General features: G+C 34.9%; 3 protein-coding genes across 7 annotated transcripts; 2 read left to right on the top strand and 1 right to left on the bottom strand.

Moving 5' to 3' along the window:
* The first annotated feature begins 2687 nt into the window (after positions 1-2687).
* LOC103487024 (thioredoxin H2) lies at positions 2688-4332 on the top strand. Its single transcript, XM_008445213.3, has 3 exons — positions 2688-3178; positions 3350-3472; positions 4004-4332. The coding sequence occupies exons 1-3, from the start codon at positions 2930-2932 to the stop codon at positions 4148-4150; spliced, it is 519 nt and encodes a 172-aa protein (XP_008443435.3). The 5' UTR covers positions 2688-2929; the 3' UTR covers positions 4151-4332.
* Positions 4333-5410: 1078 nt separating this feature from the next.
* On the bottom strand, positions 5411-10629 carry LOC103487023 (uncharacterized). 5 transcript variants are annotated; one of them, XM_008445211.3, is made up of 4 exons: positions 9775-10629; positions 6528-7151; positions 6034-6322; positions 5411-5786 (listed from the first exon to the last, which is right to left on the bottom strand). In XM_008445211.3, the coding sequence occupies exons 1-4, from the start codon at positions 10387-10389 to the stop codon at positions 5761-5763; spliced, it is 1554 nt and encodes a 517-aa protein (XP_008443433.2). In that variant the 5' UTR covers positions 10390-10629; the 3' UTR covers positions 5411-5760. The 5 variants fall into 5 exon arrangements, with proteins under 5 accessions (XP_008443433.2, XP_008443434.2, XP_050939864.1 ...); XM_008445212.3 differs by lacking the exon at positions 9775-10629 and adding an exon at positions 7499-7739; XM_051083907.1 differs by having other exon boundaries at positions 5411-6322; positions 9775-10468.
* Positions 10630-11672: 1043 nt separating this feature from the next.
* On the top strand, positions 11673-14285 carry LOC103487030 (pentatricopeptide repeat-containing protein At5g39980, chloroplastic). The gene has a single exon (XM_008445217.3). It carries the CDS (start codon positions 12077-12079, stop codon positions 14117-14119), a length of 2043 nt encoding a protein of 680 aa, XP_008443439.2. The 5' UTR covers positions 11673-12076; the 3' UTR covers positions 14120-14285.
* The last annotated feature ends 1023 nt before the right edge of the window (positions 14286-15308 follow it).

Here is a 15308-nt window from a genome sequence, read left to right as displayed (position 1 = left end):
CCGAGTATCAGGTAAGGATTTTCCTACTACTGGACCTCGGATCGAGGCTGAAAACGTAGTAATCCACAGGGGATTACACGTTAGTGACTGTACTGAATAACTGTATGTGTGTTGACTGTTAAGCACTGTTATTATATTTTGTCTGTTGTAAAGGTACTGTGACTGCTAATTGTAGATTGGGATTTTATGTTGATGGACCTTGAAGTTACGGTTCAGTATGTAGTAATCATTGGTCTGGATGTTGATCATGGAGTTTGGACGGGGAAGGACAATGAGTCCGGCTTTGGTTGGTTAGTTGGTTGGGTCTAGGGTTTTCCCTAATGGTGTGCGAATTGGTGATGCGTATAGCAACTGAGGGTGTAGTTGTTTAAACCTATACTATCTGACTGACAAAGCCTATGGCGGAACTGTAATATGAATGCCGTTGGGGTGTGACTGATGTAGACGGTTTAGTATGGACTGAGGGGTAACGGTTAGCTTCATCTATGGGGTAGTGTGCCTTACGGATAGGTGCATCCTTCGGGAGCACTAGACTGATACGTGCATCCTTCGGGAGCACTAGACTGATATGTGCATCCTTCGGGAGCACTAGACTGATGTGTGCATCCTTCGGGAGCACTAGACTGATACGTGCATCCTTCGGGAGCACTGGACTGATATGTGCGTTCTACGGAACCACTAGACTGTTATGTAGGGTACCCCCGAATAGGAAGTTAACTGTTGTCCCCTAACGGGCCCAGTAGTGGGTCCCTTACTGGGTATGTTTATACTCACCCTTTTCTCTTCTTTAACTTTTCAGGTAAGGGCACAGCGAGGGGCAGACCGACGAGAGGCAGGAAGGACGCGTGAAGGCCATATGGACGCGTCTGGCTTTTCTTATCGCTTCCGCTATGTATTTTGTCAGAATATTTGACTTGTGATTTTGAACTGATGACTTGAGTTTTTATTTGAGACTTTTTATGATTGATTTAAAATAGGGCCCGAAAATGTCTTTTTGTAAGGTTTCTAATGCTTTAATGAATCGTAACTGGTCCGTTTTAAATTTTGTGTTGAATGGTCGAGTTTTGGTATTTGGTAGTGACCTCAGCTTAGTCCGGAAAGTTGGGTCGTTACAGTCAATATCAATCGACTTATGGAAACGATGTAATTGAAAATTTTAAAGCATGTAAACATGGTCATAGCTATTCTCACCAAAAGGTATGTCTAGTCCCATATGTTGCTACACTCAACAAACAAAAAATGTTGAAATCTGAGACTAAATTGGAAACACGAACTAATTTTTTTTTAAAACACATGAATATTGGAGACAAACATATATTTAGCTGAGGTTCAATTGGGAGATTGACAGGATGGAATCAGAATGTGGGTCAGGAATTTGAAGTACAAGCAATGCCAACATTTGTGTTGCTGAAGGGAAGGAAAGAAGAAGAATGAGATGCACCGATCGGCTGGAAAATTATGTATATTCTAACTTATTAATTTGGGGGCGAAGTTATTATTGCTGTGAATTTTTTAACATTTTTAATCTTATTTATTTATTTCTTTTCTTACCTTTTGATATGTGAAATTCCTGGAAGGCCTTTGGGTCAAGAAATTGATTGTTCTAATCTAAGTTGTTATTTTAATTAGATTAGTTATTATAGTTAGATATGAATATATATTATTTTAGTTTGAATTATAATAATGTGTTTTGTGATCTAAAATAGGAAAAGAAAATAGTAAGTATTATAACAAATAGTAGAAATTGTACTAAATGAGGTGTTTTTAGATATTGTTGATTATAGCTAATTAGAGAGTAGAAAATACAATTTGTTATAATAAAAAGTGACTATTATAATATTAGATACTCCTTATATTCGAGTGATTCTTTTAATACCAAAAACATGAAATGTAATAATTGATCCAAGTATAAACTCTGTGTGAGGTTACTTAAAAGTAGAGATGTTCTAATATTTTACCCAATTTTATAAACATGGTTGGTTGTCAATTAGCTAAAATGGGCATAAATAAAATTACTGTTCACAGGATAAAAGGTGAGCAATCTCCAACCCCACCATAAATTTAGAGGTTCAATAATTCTACTTCTCTACACATAGTTAATTAATCTCTAATATTAGAGAGATACAAATACTAAAGAAATAGTAGCAAACTTAGAGTTAATCAAAGTGGTTGGTTGCAAACATGTGATCATGTTAAATGGTAAATGGTGGTGTATGATATTCTCAATAACTGTATTTCATGTACTCGAAGAGCTAAGACTAGGGATTATCTATTCTTTAAATGCAAGTAGTCTGTTTAGGGAGACATGCTTTTGTAGGAAGGTGTTCCATATGATATCGCTTCACTTGGATTTACCATTCTAGGAAAAGAGAATAATATGTTCCTTATCTTGTTAGAAGTAGAATGATATGTTCACTTGGATTTACAAGTAGAAGGTTAGAGATTTGTTTGGTGTGATGTTCCTTACCTTGTTTAGTGCAAGCACAATGAGCATGTCTATGGTGCTACTTTACGTCCGCAATAGGTAATTAACCTAGATATTTGACATTAGGTTTTTATATATTATTCTAAGTGGATGATTGCTTCTCTTCTAAAGAATCAAGCAAACTTTTTTTCTTAAGATGTGTAAGTTTGTTTCTTTTTATTTTCTTTTACGTAGTGTTTTGTTTGTGTCTTGACCTTAGATTGTGAGACCTCTTTTATCTTAACAATCTACCATTCTTGAAAAACTAAAATTTAGAGGTTTTTTTTTCTTGAAGTGCTCTCGTTTCATATCTAGATTTTAAATTGATATAATTATTTTATTTTATTTTTTTATATGAAGTTTTTAATTAATAGGAGGTAGATTATAATGTATAGTTTTGGAACAATATTCGTATTTCAAAAGTTAGGATTTAGTTGTTGGGCCAAAATGGTATAATAAAAAGCGATGGGCCCATTTGGTTATCAAAATTCTACGCCGTCACATTCCATTTTTCTTGCGCTACAGAGGGGGAGAGAGAAAGGGAGAAAAATGGGAGTTCTTCTGTCGAGGATCGGAGCTCTTCTTTCTAATTGGTTCGGCCCCCCCACGGCCGCCGCCGAAGCTGCCTCATCGGAGCCGTCCTCGGTTCAGTCTTTTCACTCCTCAGCCAGATGGCAGCTCCACTTCAATTCCGTTCAGGAAACTTCCAAGCTCGTAAGCCTCCTTTTTTTTTTTTCTTTTTTTTTTTTTTTTTTTTTTTTACTTTTTCCAATTCCCACTTATTTGATCCAACGCCATTTTTCTAGGGTTACTGTTTCCGATTCTATTGGTGATCTGATTTTTCTTCTCTCTTCTCTCTTTTTGTTGGACTGTGGGTGAGAGTAGATGGTGATTGATTTCTCCGCAACTTGGTGTGGACCCTGTAGGCTCATGGAGCCAGCCTTCAACGCCATGGCTAGCAAATACACCGATGTTGAGTTTGCTAAAATCGATGTCGACGAGTTAGCTGTACGTCTCTCTCCTTCTTCCAATTTTGGATTTTCTTATTTCTGTGTGAATCTGCAATTGTAGCTACTCATACATCTTTGTGGATAATGTGTAATTTAATCTTTCCGTTGCCCAATCTTCAACTGAGGTGATTATAAACAATACTTGGTGAGTCATCATAAGTTTGGAAGAGGAATTACGAATTGGGCACATAAGAGAGCAAAAAGTTGTAATTTTTGCCAATTTCTTAGAAAGTTGAAGGAGAGATAAGAGACTTTACTCCCATCGTAGAAGATGCCATTTAAGTTTAGTTTGTCATGAACCAATATCAATATTGACTTATGGATATGATGTTATTGAACATTTTTAAAATCTCTAGTCTCACTTGTTGTTGCACTCAACAAACAAAAAATGTTGAAATGTAGAGATTAAATTGGAACTTTTTTGAACAACAGGAAGTAAATTTTAAAAGAACACTTGAATATTGGAGACTAAAACATATATTTAACTGAGATTTAATTGCAAGATTGACGCGGTTATGTGTGGAATCAGGATGTGGCTCAGCATTTTGGAGTACAAGCAATGCCAACATTTGTGTTCCTGAAGAGAGGGAAAGTGGTGGATACAGTGGTTGGAGCCCGTAAGGAAGAGCTGGAGAAGAAGATTGAGAAGCACCGATCGGTATCTGGTTCAACTTAGATCCAAAAACCCCCAATAATAAGTTCTCTCACTCTCATTCTTACTCTTCTTCATCTTTTTATGTAAACATTTGAAAATTATCTATATCCTAACTTGGTCACGATTTGAATTTAAATATGTTATATAAACTCCAACCTTGTTCTTGTTTGAAATCAATCTAACTGTCTTCTCCCTTCTGTAAAGCATACCCATTATTTGCCTTATTTGGTGAAATGATTTTTTTTGTTTATTTCAATTCTCCTATCCTCCATCTGCAGAGATGCTCGAAAGCACCACAATTTTGTGGTGTTTTCTTGTCAATAGCTAAGGCTTTATTAATTTCTATGATCTGGAAAATTTTGTTGTCCTATTTCTTCTTTTTCAGCCTCTTTGCTAATAAAAGCGTTTTGTTGTAGTATCCTTTGTGGGAAGAAAAATTCTTTACTTGTGAGAAGGAAAAGGTTATATCTCCTTCCTTCTGGTGGGGTTTTCCAAAAGTTGTTTTTGTATTTTGTTTTATAAATGAAAAATTAAGTGAAAATGCATTAGTGCAATATTATCTGAACTTATTTTCTCTGTTTCTGTTCAATATATGGGAGCTTTGGTTTTTTTTTTTTTTTTTTTTTGGTAAGTTGTCTGTTATGTGTGGGGATGTCTTCATCTTTTTGTGAATTACAAATCTTAGAAATTAATGAAAGTTTGCAGACATAGTTTCCCTAAAATGGATAAGGAACAAGACACCGTTGGGACTTTGGAGTACATGTTTTTCCTTGATCTCGAAAATTCGTATAATTGGATCATGTTCAATACAACGTTTGATTTGTTTTTGTTTTTTTCTTTATGCTCTTCTGTTAAATTCCGTTGGGATTTTAGGTGAGATTTAAGAAATGTTCAATGGGTTGGGGTTTGGTTGTTTACTAGTGTTGTAGTGTCTATTATGGATAGATTTTGAAATTATGTTATATTTTGCAAATATTGTAGTTTATCACTCTATATTTAAAAAACATGTGTTTTTTTTACCGAAAAAATATTTTCAAATTATTTTAGGACTGTTAAAATGGAAATGGTACATAAAAATCTCGTTAAGAGTCCCTATTCACAAACCACACTCTCAACAATTTGTTATTTGTTTCTCCCTCAAAAATCTTACAATAGGACACACTTTCTAATAGATAGATGGATGAGGGACTACACCCATTAAAATCACATTCCAAACCAACAAGTAAAACCTATTATTAAAAAGAAAACCATCCCATGTACTAAAATATAAACAACCTTCAGTTTGTAAACAGACTTCCCATTTTTGTCATATTAGCAGTTAGGTTACATAGAATACTTGTAAAAAGAAAAGAAATTACAAACGGATACAAACAAAGGGGCATTTTTATATGTTACAATTGACACAAAAATTTCAATGAAAAAGACTAAGGTGGGAATTAACAACATATATGGTAGTAATATCAGTCGTACAATTTTGGAGCTGAGCTTCCACAAAAGAGATGAAATTACTACACTCCTTTTCTCTTCTCTCCATCTCTTTAATTCAATGGCTTAACACCTTTAATTCCATGGCTTAACACATTAATGAATCAAACCTTCCTAGAAAATAATTGTCATTTGATTTCTTTGCTTTAGGGACTTTCGGGCGTCTCGGAATCTAGTAACAACAAAAGAGTGTAAAAACGACAATAACTCAACTGATGTAAAACTAAAGTGTTTGGCTAACTTTAGATTTTTGTATACAAATTGTGACTTTTCAAACAATAGAGGTTTAGAATAATCTTACTCGATTTTTAGATAGACTAAACAAACAAACATGAATTTGAGAGTTTAGGCAATGGAAAGTAGTACACATATTTGGTGGGATTGTTAATGAGAGAGGGAGATAGAGATTTGTAACTGACCTTCGGAGGAAGGGACGACGACAACGTGCAAGTCGGCATTGTTGGGTGGAAGATGAAGGCGAAGGGGGAAAAGTTTCCCATTGAAAGGGTTGCGAGAGCAAACGACGATGTCATGGAGGCCAGTCTCCTCTCTCAATCTCTCCTTCAATTCTTGTACTTGACTCCCTTTGAATGTAAACTTCACTTCTTCTTGTCCATCCTTCACATCCCCTTTCTCATTTGCAACATAGTAATGGATCACCCTGCCCTCTGCTTTCATGGGGGACTCGTGATCTAGTGAGTCGCTTGACTGCATTAGATTCAATATTAACAAGAGGGATTAATTAACATTTTCTATTATATATATATATATATATTGGTCATTAGATATATATATTTCTGTAAAATGAAGAACTCTACCCTCAGAATGCCTGTCAAAATAGTATATTAAATTCGTAGTTTAAGTTTTTTGTTTGAGTTGGTGATTTAGGATGTTATAAGAGATTTAAGCAAACCTCATGTTTAGAATGATGATGATGATGATGATGATGATGATCATGGGACGGCGATGACTCTGTCTTCGAACGGTGGTGACCAAAATAGTGATGGGACTTTTTGGACTCCCATGGTGGGGGCGGTGGTGGAAGAATAAGTTCTTCAGAGCGGGAGTCAATGGAGGTAAAAGTTCGAATCTCAACGATGTCAACGTCCCAAAGAACCCAATCCTGGGTGGTAGTTCTATGAGGAATATCATGAGTAATGGAGTTACGCCAAGGTGGCAAGCCACCATTGGCCCTTAGGAATTGGCCGTACCGAGTTTTGAGCCTGACTTGAAAGCCTTCTCGAACGGGCTCCCACTCGACGGAGGAATCAAGCCTTTGGGGGAGTGTTTGTAGGACCTTTTTGCCGGTCATGCCCAAAAGAAATGGGACGTTGGAGGCGGTTAGGTATTTGCCGAAGCAGCTCTTGAAGCGAAGGCCGTCGGAATGTTCGACGAACTCCACCGTCCATTTGGCGTTTCTGACTGAGCCGTTGCGGTCTTGGCATACACTTTCTTCATCTTCCTCAGCTAGAAGGTATTTGTCGTGGTGGCTCCTTAAACGAACCACTTTTGCCTTCTGGAATAGCTCCATTGCACTCTGTAAAGTTTATATCGTTCCAATAATCATATCATTCTTAATCACAACACATTAATTACTTACGCTCATCAATTTATGTCAACCAAAAGGCTTTTTTTACCTATGATCTTTCGGATCCTTCCCTAGACAATATGGATTTTAATTAGGAGTTTAAACAACCGAAAACAATAGAAATTAAATCATATGGAAGAAACAAACCAGCCAACAAGTTAACCAACAACAACAATAATAATGAAAAAAAAGGAAGAGAGAAACTAAAAATGATGTTTGGAATGAATTGAAAGAGACAGATCCAGTGCAAAAAATGAAGGAAAGTGGGAGATCAGAGATGTAAGAAAGAAAATTACCAAAAGACCAAAAAGAAGATGAAGAAAGGTAAAAAAACTGGCAAAAATGAAGAAAAAAAGATATAGAAAGTATATGAGGAGGTGTTTTTTCAGGTGAAAGAAAAAACAGAAGGAGAGGAAGAAGGGGAAAATGACAACGAAAACACACAAAAATACAAACGTTAATCCGAAAAAGGAGGACCCCACCCCCACGGCCTTTGCCTTTGCCTTTGCCGGATTCCGTTAATTCTATTATTCATCATTTTGTGGTTCACAAAGCCTTTCACTAACTTATCTAACCTTTTTTTTTTTTTATTATTATTATTATCATTTTTAATTTCCTTTTAAATGCATTTTCCTTTTCTCTATATGTATTTTTTATATTAGTTGCTCCAATTTTATATTTTTAAATGAGTTAATAAGTTTACGTCTTGAATTAGTAGGTTTGCTAAATTTGTGTCAAAAGTGTACAGTTGTATGATGAAGTTTCTTGATAAGTGTGAAAATAAAGACATTGAAGGAGATGAAGTTCTTTGATCGGTGTGGAAAAGTAAAAAATAAAATATGTGCAAATATCAACTTAAAAAATTGGTAGGTGGCACAGTCTCTTATGATGTATTTGGATTGACTTTTTAAGTGTTTAAACAATAAGTATATATTAATACAAAAAAAAAAAATATACAAACATTTAGAAAGTCAATAAAAAAAATGCACTTAGTCTTTAAATCTAAGGAGACTCTTGAACAATGGATTGTCTAGGACTAATAACTATCTAGCTACAATAAATAATGTTTACAAGTTCCTAGTTAGATTAAAGTAAATACTTTCAAAGTTCTCATTATTTGCTATTTCCTACAAAACTAAATAGTCTACACACCAAACACTAGAGGTGTAAGCGTGTGGGATACATTTTCAATCCAACCCATATTTTCGGGTTGGCAACCCAAAACTTAAAATATGGGGGCTGTTTAGTTGTCGTCTTAAGTATCAACCAAACCTTTTTTTTTACCCCCATTTTCTTCAATTAATAGTTAAATATATATATCATTAATTTGGTTAGGTTGGGTTGAATCAAATTTCTCAACCCCCAACCGAACCCGACCCTTATAATATGGGTTGGGTAGACTAGTTGTCAATTATTCGATTATTCTTACACCGCTACCAAACATCTACTATTATAACCCAAACTAAAATAACATACTACAACCATAAACTATTATATCCCCTTAACAATGACTTACTTCTCTTGCCCCCAAACACTTCATAAAAAATTACATTTTACATTTTTTAGTTTTATTTTCAATAATATAATCTTTTTGAGTTTGAAGATTTATACTTTAATCTTTCATTTTTTATTAAAGACTTTTTATTCTAAATTGTTTAATAAAAAATACTTTTCATCCTATGTTTGTTGTCCGATAATTTATATATAAAAAAATTAAATTAGTTTTGCACAATTAAATTTAATTTAAATAGAGTCATTTATTTTCCGATACACATCAAAATTTTCTTTACATTTAATTTTTTTTTTCTTAATTTGACATTGATGTATAGAGTTTACTCTAAACTTTGGGTCTTTACTTTCCCTTTTAGAATAATTCTACACAATGTTTTAAAAAATAAATAAAATAAAAAACCTAAAAGAGTTTTTAATTGAAACTTAATAGAGGGATGTGTATTTCTTGGCTTATTTATTTAGCAAGTGCCCACGTTAATAAATATTCGACCCACTTACATCTTTTATATATCTATATTACATAATATTTTTTATAGAAAAAAAAAGTATATTTGAATAATTCTCGAGACACATCCAAATCACAACATATATTAAAAATAAGTGGACAAAAAACACATTAATTTTAATAAATATTTACATTGGTATCTAATTTACGTATTTTTACTAAATAAATATCTAAAAACTTTGTTCATTGAATTTATTGTTTTCATGTTAGATACCAAATATATATTCTTATTTTCTTGTACGATTGTTATCAACTATAAATGAAGACTACCCCATTTTCAAACCTAAAATAAATATCGTTTAATTATATAATCTTAAGTCACATTATACATGATAAAAAAAATTAAAATATTTCGAGTACACTTATGTTTTTTATTATCAATCAATATTATAAAATTTCTTATTTGCAAAAGAGTTCAAAAAAAGAAAAAGAAAAAGAAACATTTGAATTAAGTGCATTAGTCCTAAAAATATTAAGACATAGGAAGAAAAAACACAAACAAACGGCAACTAATAAGACAAAATGGATTAAACAGTGGTAGAAGAGAAGACGTACCTGATCTCTACCCGTGAAGTAGCCGGAGCCGGAACCGGAGATTGACATTGACGGCGACCGTGTTTCCAACTCATAATCACCGTTACTCGATAACGATGAAACGCTAGAAAAACTCACCGCCGGTAAGATACAACCGGCCGCCGAATCATCAACCGTTATGATATCAACAACATCCACACTCCATAGCACCCACTCCTGCGTCGACGTCCGGCGTGGGATATCATGGGTGACGGAATTTCTCCACGGCGGCGCCCCGCCGTTTGCTCGGAGGAACATCCCGGCCCTCGTCCTCAACTTAATGAAAAACCCATCTTTCCTCGGTTCCCACTCTACGGCGCCGTCGTACGCGGCTGCGGAGGTCGGATCAGTCTGGACGACCTTTTTTCCGGCGGTGCCGAGAATGAATGGATCTTCGGAGGCGGTGAGGTACTTGCCGAAGCAGCTCTTGAGGCGGATGATGTGGGGTTTTCCGTCGACGAGGTCGACCGTCCATCGGACGTGAGGGGTGGTGGCGTTTCGGGTCTGGCGAACGGATTCTTGGTCGTCGGCGGCTTGGAGGTACTTGCCGAGATGGCTCTGGAGGCGAACGGCTTTGGCGCTATTGAAAAACTCCATGGATGATATGAAGGAAAGAGAAACAGAGGTTGGTTAATATTAATTATGAAAAGAGAAGGGGGAAGATGAATTTGGAGTTTTGCTTTTAATAATCGGAAGCAATGAAAGGGGTTGACCAACAAGTCTATGTCTTTTAATATAACAAAAAAAAATAAAAAATAAAAAAAAATCCCACATTCTCTTTTTTTCTCTAAATATTTGGAAGGTTTGAAAAATATGCAATATATGGAAGTATGGTAATAAGTAAATCAAATCAAGTGAAATTAAATTTTCTCATCACTTTGGTATATTATAGTAATAAATCACTAATATTGTTTGTAGAGATAATCAAAGGTTGACCCAAAATCTAGGGCTAATTTCTTATGAGCAAGAGAAGTGAGAGTGTGAGATCATCCCAACCTAACTACCATCCACAATCTCATTGTATTTCAATCAACTTCATACTCATATGATACAAGTAGAAGGTCAGAACATTGACCTTCCAAAATGTCTGCAATCCATAATAATAATATTAATAACAAAATGGTCACTAGTCTATATAATATACATAATTTAATTTGTATTGAATTTATGTACATTGTCAAATGGGAAAGGCTTGAAAGTTTCTATTTCTAGTTGGATCCAGTTGGATAATGTGAATATTAATTTTATGTCTTGTGTGGTTGTCTCCATACTCAAAATTATGTTTACATCATGTATATATATAAACTATATGCTTGATTTGAACTTTTGGTTAACAAATTTAAGTCAACATGGGATTCAGTTTGAGGATCCTTATGTCTATCATTAGATTCTTCAACTGTCCTAATTTTTAGTTTTAACTGTTAAATTGGATAATTTGTTTTCAGAGTGTAAGTCTTTTAAGTTGAATGGGTCTTTTTGGAAAGGTTCATAAGTTCATACCACATTTATGTTGGTATCTCTGAGGTGTGTTCTCCGTCATCTCTTGTAAGCAATGATTTTGAGATTAAAATTTGTATTCTAAAATCAATTTAGGTTAAGAAAGTTTCGTTATTTAATTTCTAAAACTTCAAAATTTAACAAGAGAAATGATATGGTGTAAGTAGACTGTTTCACTGGCATAATATTGCAAGAGCACTTGTTTACTCAATGCTCGTTGTTGCATACTTTCATTTCATATTCTTCGTTCGTTTTGTAGAGGAAGTCATTCCAACTACTCAATATTCGATGTTTGTTGCTTTACATTCTCACTTCTTTCTCATCGTCTATCTTGCAGAGGAAGCGATGTCAACTACCAGCAAACCTAGTAAAACATAAAAAATGAAGAAGATGCACGGTGTGTGTAAAAGAGGATGTGGGAGAAAGAAAAACGACAAGAGATATTTTTGTATGAAGATCGAGCTAGAAAATAACCTACAAACTAGATTTGAAAAAAAGGAAAAATTTGCAAAAACCAATAAAAAAAAAAGGGATACAGATATAGTAGTAATAGACCAAATTTTACGATATGATGTTTATATTTATATGGTTGATGAATTCTTGTCATTTCTTTTGAAATTTGTTTATATGGTTGGTTATTACATTTAGAGCAGCCAGCAACTGAAACTTGTAGTGGATTAAATATCTCCATCACCATAACCGGCGCCGGAGATGGAGCTGCGAACAATTCTCTGCTTCCTCTTCTCTCCCCTCTTCAAAATTATGAACTAATGCTGTTTTTGTCGAAATGGGCTTCTCTTCGATTCAATTACAATCTACTTTATCCTTCTCTTCCCCCATTCCCTTGTTCCTAATCGAAACCAGAGATTACCCCAAAATTCGCTTCAACAAGATCAAAACAAAGCCCAGAACTCGAATCCCAATCTTCAGAGCCTCATCTTCTTCAGCATCCAAAGATATCTGGAGAAGAAAAACCCCTTCTGAAAAATCAACCACAACCCTACTTCCCCAAAAGTACCAACGCAGTGCCAGAAGGCAAAGAGAGTCCTCCCATTTAGACCACAGCATCGACATGGACGAGCTTTTAGCTTCAATTGGGCAAACGAAGAACGAGCAAGAGCTGTACTCGGTTCTGTCGCCTTACAAGGGGCGGCAGCTTTCAATGCGGTTCATGGTGTCGCTTCTCTCGCGAGAGTCGGACTGGCAAAGGTCGCTTGCGATACTTGATTGGATCAACGAAGAGGCTCTTTACACTCCTTCGGTGTACGCTTACAATGTTGTTCTACGAAATGTGTTGCGCGCTAAACAGTGGGAGCTTGCGCATGGACTGTTCGACGAAATGCGCCAAAGAGCTCTTGCAGCTGATAGGTATACTTATTCTACTCTTATCACTTATTTTGGCAAAGAGGGTATGTTTGATGCTGCTCTTTCATGGCTACAAAAAATGGAGCAAGATCGTGTGTCTGGGGACCTTGTTTTGTATAGTAATTTGATTGAGCTATCTCGTAAACTCTGTGATTATTCAAAGGCTATTTCTATTTTTTCAAGATTGAAGAGATCTGGGATTACCCCAGATATTGTAGCCTATAACTCAATGATAAACGTGTTTGGAAAAGCTAAGCTTTTTAGAGAGGCTCGTTTTTTGTTGAAAGAGATGAGAGCTGTGGATGTTATGCCTGATACTGTTAGCTATTCGACTTTGCTTAATATGTTTGTTGAGAATGAAAAGTTTTTGGAGGCACTCTCTGTGTTTTCTGAGATGACAGAGGTCAACTGCCCGCTTGATCTTACGACGTGTAATATTATGATTGATGTTTATGGTCAGTTGGATATGGTGAAGGAAGCTGACCGGCTGTTTTGGAGAATGAGGAAGATGGGAATTGAACCCAACGTTGTGAGTTACAATACAATTTTGAGGGTTTATGGAGAGGCTGAGCTTTTCGGGGAAGCGATACACCTTTTCCGGTTGATGCAGAGGAAGGAGATTGAGCAGAACGTTGTGACATATAACACAATGATCAAGATATATGGGAAGTCTTTGGAGCATGAAAAAGCAACAAATCTCGTACAAGAGATGCAAAATAGAGGAATTGAACCAAATGCTATTACGTACTCAACAATTATTTCGATATGGGGAAAAGCAGGAAAGTTGGAAAGAGCTGCAATGCTATTTCAAAAGCTAAGAAGCTCTAGGGCTGATATCGATCAAGTTCTTTACCAGACTATGATTGTGGCCTACGAGAAGGCAGGCTTGGTTGCTCATGCCAAGCGTTTGCTTCATGAGCTAAAACAACCAGACAATATTCCAAGGAAAACAGCAATTACCATTCTCGCTAAAGCTGGTCGAATTGAAGAAGCCACATGGGTTTTTCGTCAGGCATTTGATGCGGGAGAGTTAAAGGATATATCTGTTTTTGGGTGTATGATTGATCTGTTTTCAAGGAACAAGAAGCACAAAAATGTTGTGGAGGTATTTGAGAAGATGAGAAGTGTAGGACATTTCCCCAACTCGAATGTTATTGCTCTTGTCCTCAACGCTTACGGGAAGCTTAGGGATTTTGACACAGCTGATGCAGTATATATGGAGATGCAAGAAAAGGGCTGTATTTTTCCAGACGAAGTGCACTTCCAAATGCTTAGTCTCTACGGCGCAAGAAAGGATTACAAGAGATTGGAGTCGTTGTTCGAAAGGCTCGACTCCGATCCCAACATCAATAAGAAGGAATTGCATCTAGTTGTTGCTAGTATTTACGAAAGAGGTAATAGACTTAATGATGCATCTCGGATTATGAACAGGATGAACGAAACGGCAATTTCAAGATCATCATGACTTTGAATTCTACCTTTCTGTACAGCAAAGTTTTACTAACAGATTCATCAATTATTGTTTACATACTTTGAACAATGTAATTTGTATATTGCCACACAAACATGGTCAATGAGGCAAAGTTACTATTGCTGAACAACTTTTGTGAATGATATTTTCTGTTCTATCATGAGAACTCCTGGAGATTCATTGTTCAAGATTTTAACCAACTGGGTATATGCTCTCCTAGAAAGGGAAAAACAAGAAGAAAAAGAAACGCTTAACTAAATTATGAGACCGATCCTCGTAAATTTAAATAATATAGACTTCAATCTTTAAAAATGTAAGTTTATGAATGCAAATTCTTACTTATTTGATACTATGTATTTATAAATCTTAAACTTATTTGACACAAAATTAAAAATTTAACACTCTGTTATAGACATTCCAATATATTGATTTGTTAACTTTTAAAAATATTGCATACCCGTCTTATTAAATATATCAAAGACGTGTATGATATAAGTTTAAAAACCTGTTTGACAATTTTGAAGTTAATAAACAATGTTATACATAGAATGACTTCTTAAGTCAAGAAATATCATTTCAAAGCCTGATGTTTAATCACCACATTTATGCAGTTCAGCACTTAAATTAAAAACTTATATAATATGTGGAGTAGGAATCAAACCTTTATTACGAATGTTAGGTAAGTTGACAAAATATTAAATCTTTTGAAAAAATATTCGAAAAACTAGAATGAAGCAACCAAATATATTTAGTCATTAAAATTGATGTCTCATTCAATTCCACCCGTTTAATTAATTAAAGAAATAATTATTCCTACTTCACATATACATCCTTCATTATGATCAGCCTGTGGTTTCATTTGGTACAAAAAATGAATTTAAGACAAATTAATAAAAGATGGTTAGATCAGTTTGAAAGAGAATACTTTTAACTTAACATTAATTACACAGTTTAATTAATTTGTAGCACATCGGCATATTATTATATCATATTTTCACTCTTTTTTTCTTCAGTTTATTTTCCAATAATAATGTCTTTGAAACTTCTCGTTCCTAAGTTAATTAATTGTTTCCCTCCAACCCCCACTATAGTTTTTAAAAAAACGAATTATTCACATTAATTTTCAACTTAATAACGTTAACCCGATATAATTCTTTATATATACATATATATATATATATAT

The sequence above is a fragment of the Cucumis melo genome, chromosome 4 (genome assembly GCF_025177605.1).
Source record: "Cucumis melo cultivar AY chromosome 4, USDA_Cmelo_AY_1.0, whole genome shotgun sequence".
NCBI lineage: Eukaryota > Viridiplantae > Streptophyta > Magnoliopsida > Cucurbitales > Cucurbitaceae > Cucumis > Cucumis melo.
The sequence above is the reverse complement of the archived record's forward strand: the minus strand, read 5'-3'. Positions and strand labels throughout refer to the sequence as shown.

Coding starts and splice junctions, on each gene's coding strand:
- LOC103487030 (XM_008445217.3), top strand. CDS start 12,077: ATGGGCTTCTCTTCGATTCAATTACAATCTACTTTATCCTTCTCTTCC.
- LOC103487024 (XM_008445213.3), top strand. CDS start 2,930: ATGGGCCCATTTGGTTATCAAAATTCTACGCCGTCACATTCCATTTTT. Junction 3,179..3,349: donor TTCAGGAAACTTCCAAGCTC/GTAAGCCTCCTT, acceptor GGGTGAGAGTAG/ATGGTGATTGATTTCTCCGC. Junction 3,473..4,003: donor TCGATGTCGACGAGTTAGCT/GTACGTCTCTCT, acceptor GTGTGGAATCAG/GATGTGGCTCAGCATTTTGG.
- LOC103487023 (XM_051083907.1), bottom strand. CDS start 10,389: ATGGAGTTTTTCAATAGCGCCAAAGCCGTTCGCCTCCAGAGCCATCTC. Junction 7,152..9,774: donor ACTTCACGGGTAGAGATCAG/GTACGTCTTCTC, acceptor TAAACTTTACAG/AGTGCAATGGAGCTATTCCA. Junction 6,323..6,527: donor ATCATCATTCTAAACATGAG/GTTTGCTTAAAT, acceptor AATCTAATGCAG/TCAAGCGACTCACTAGATCA.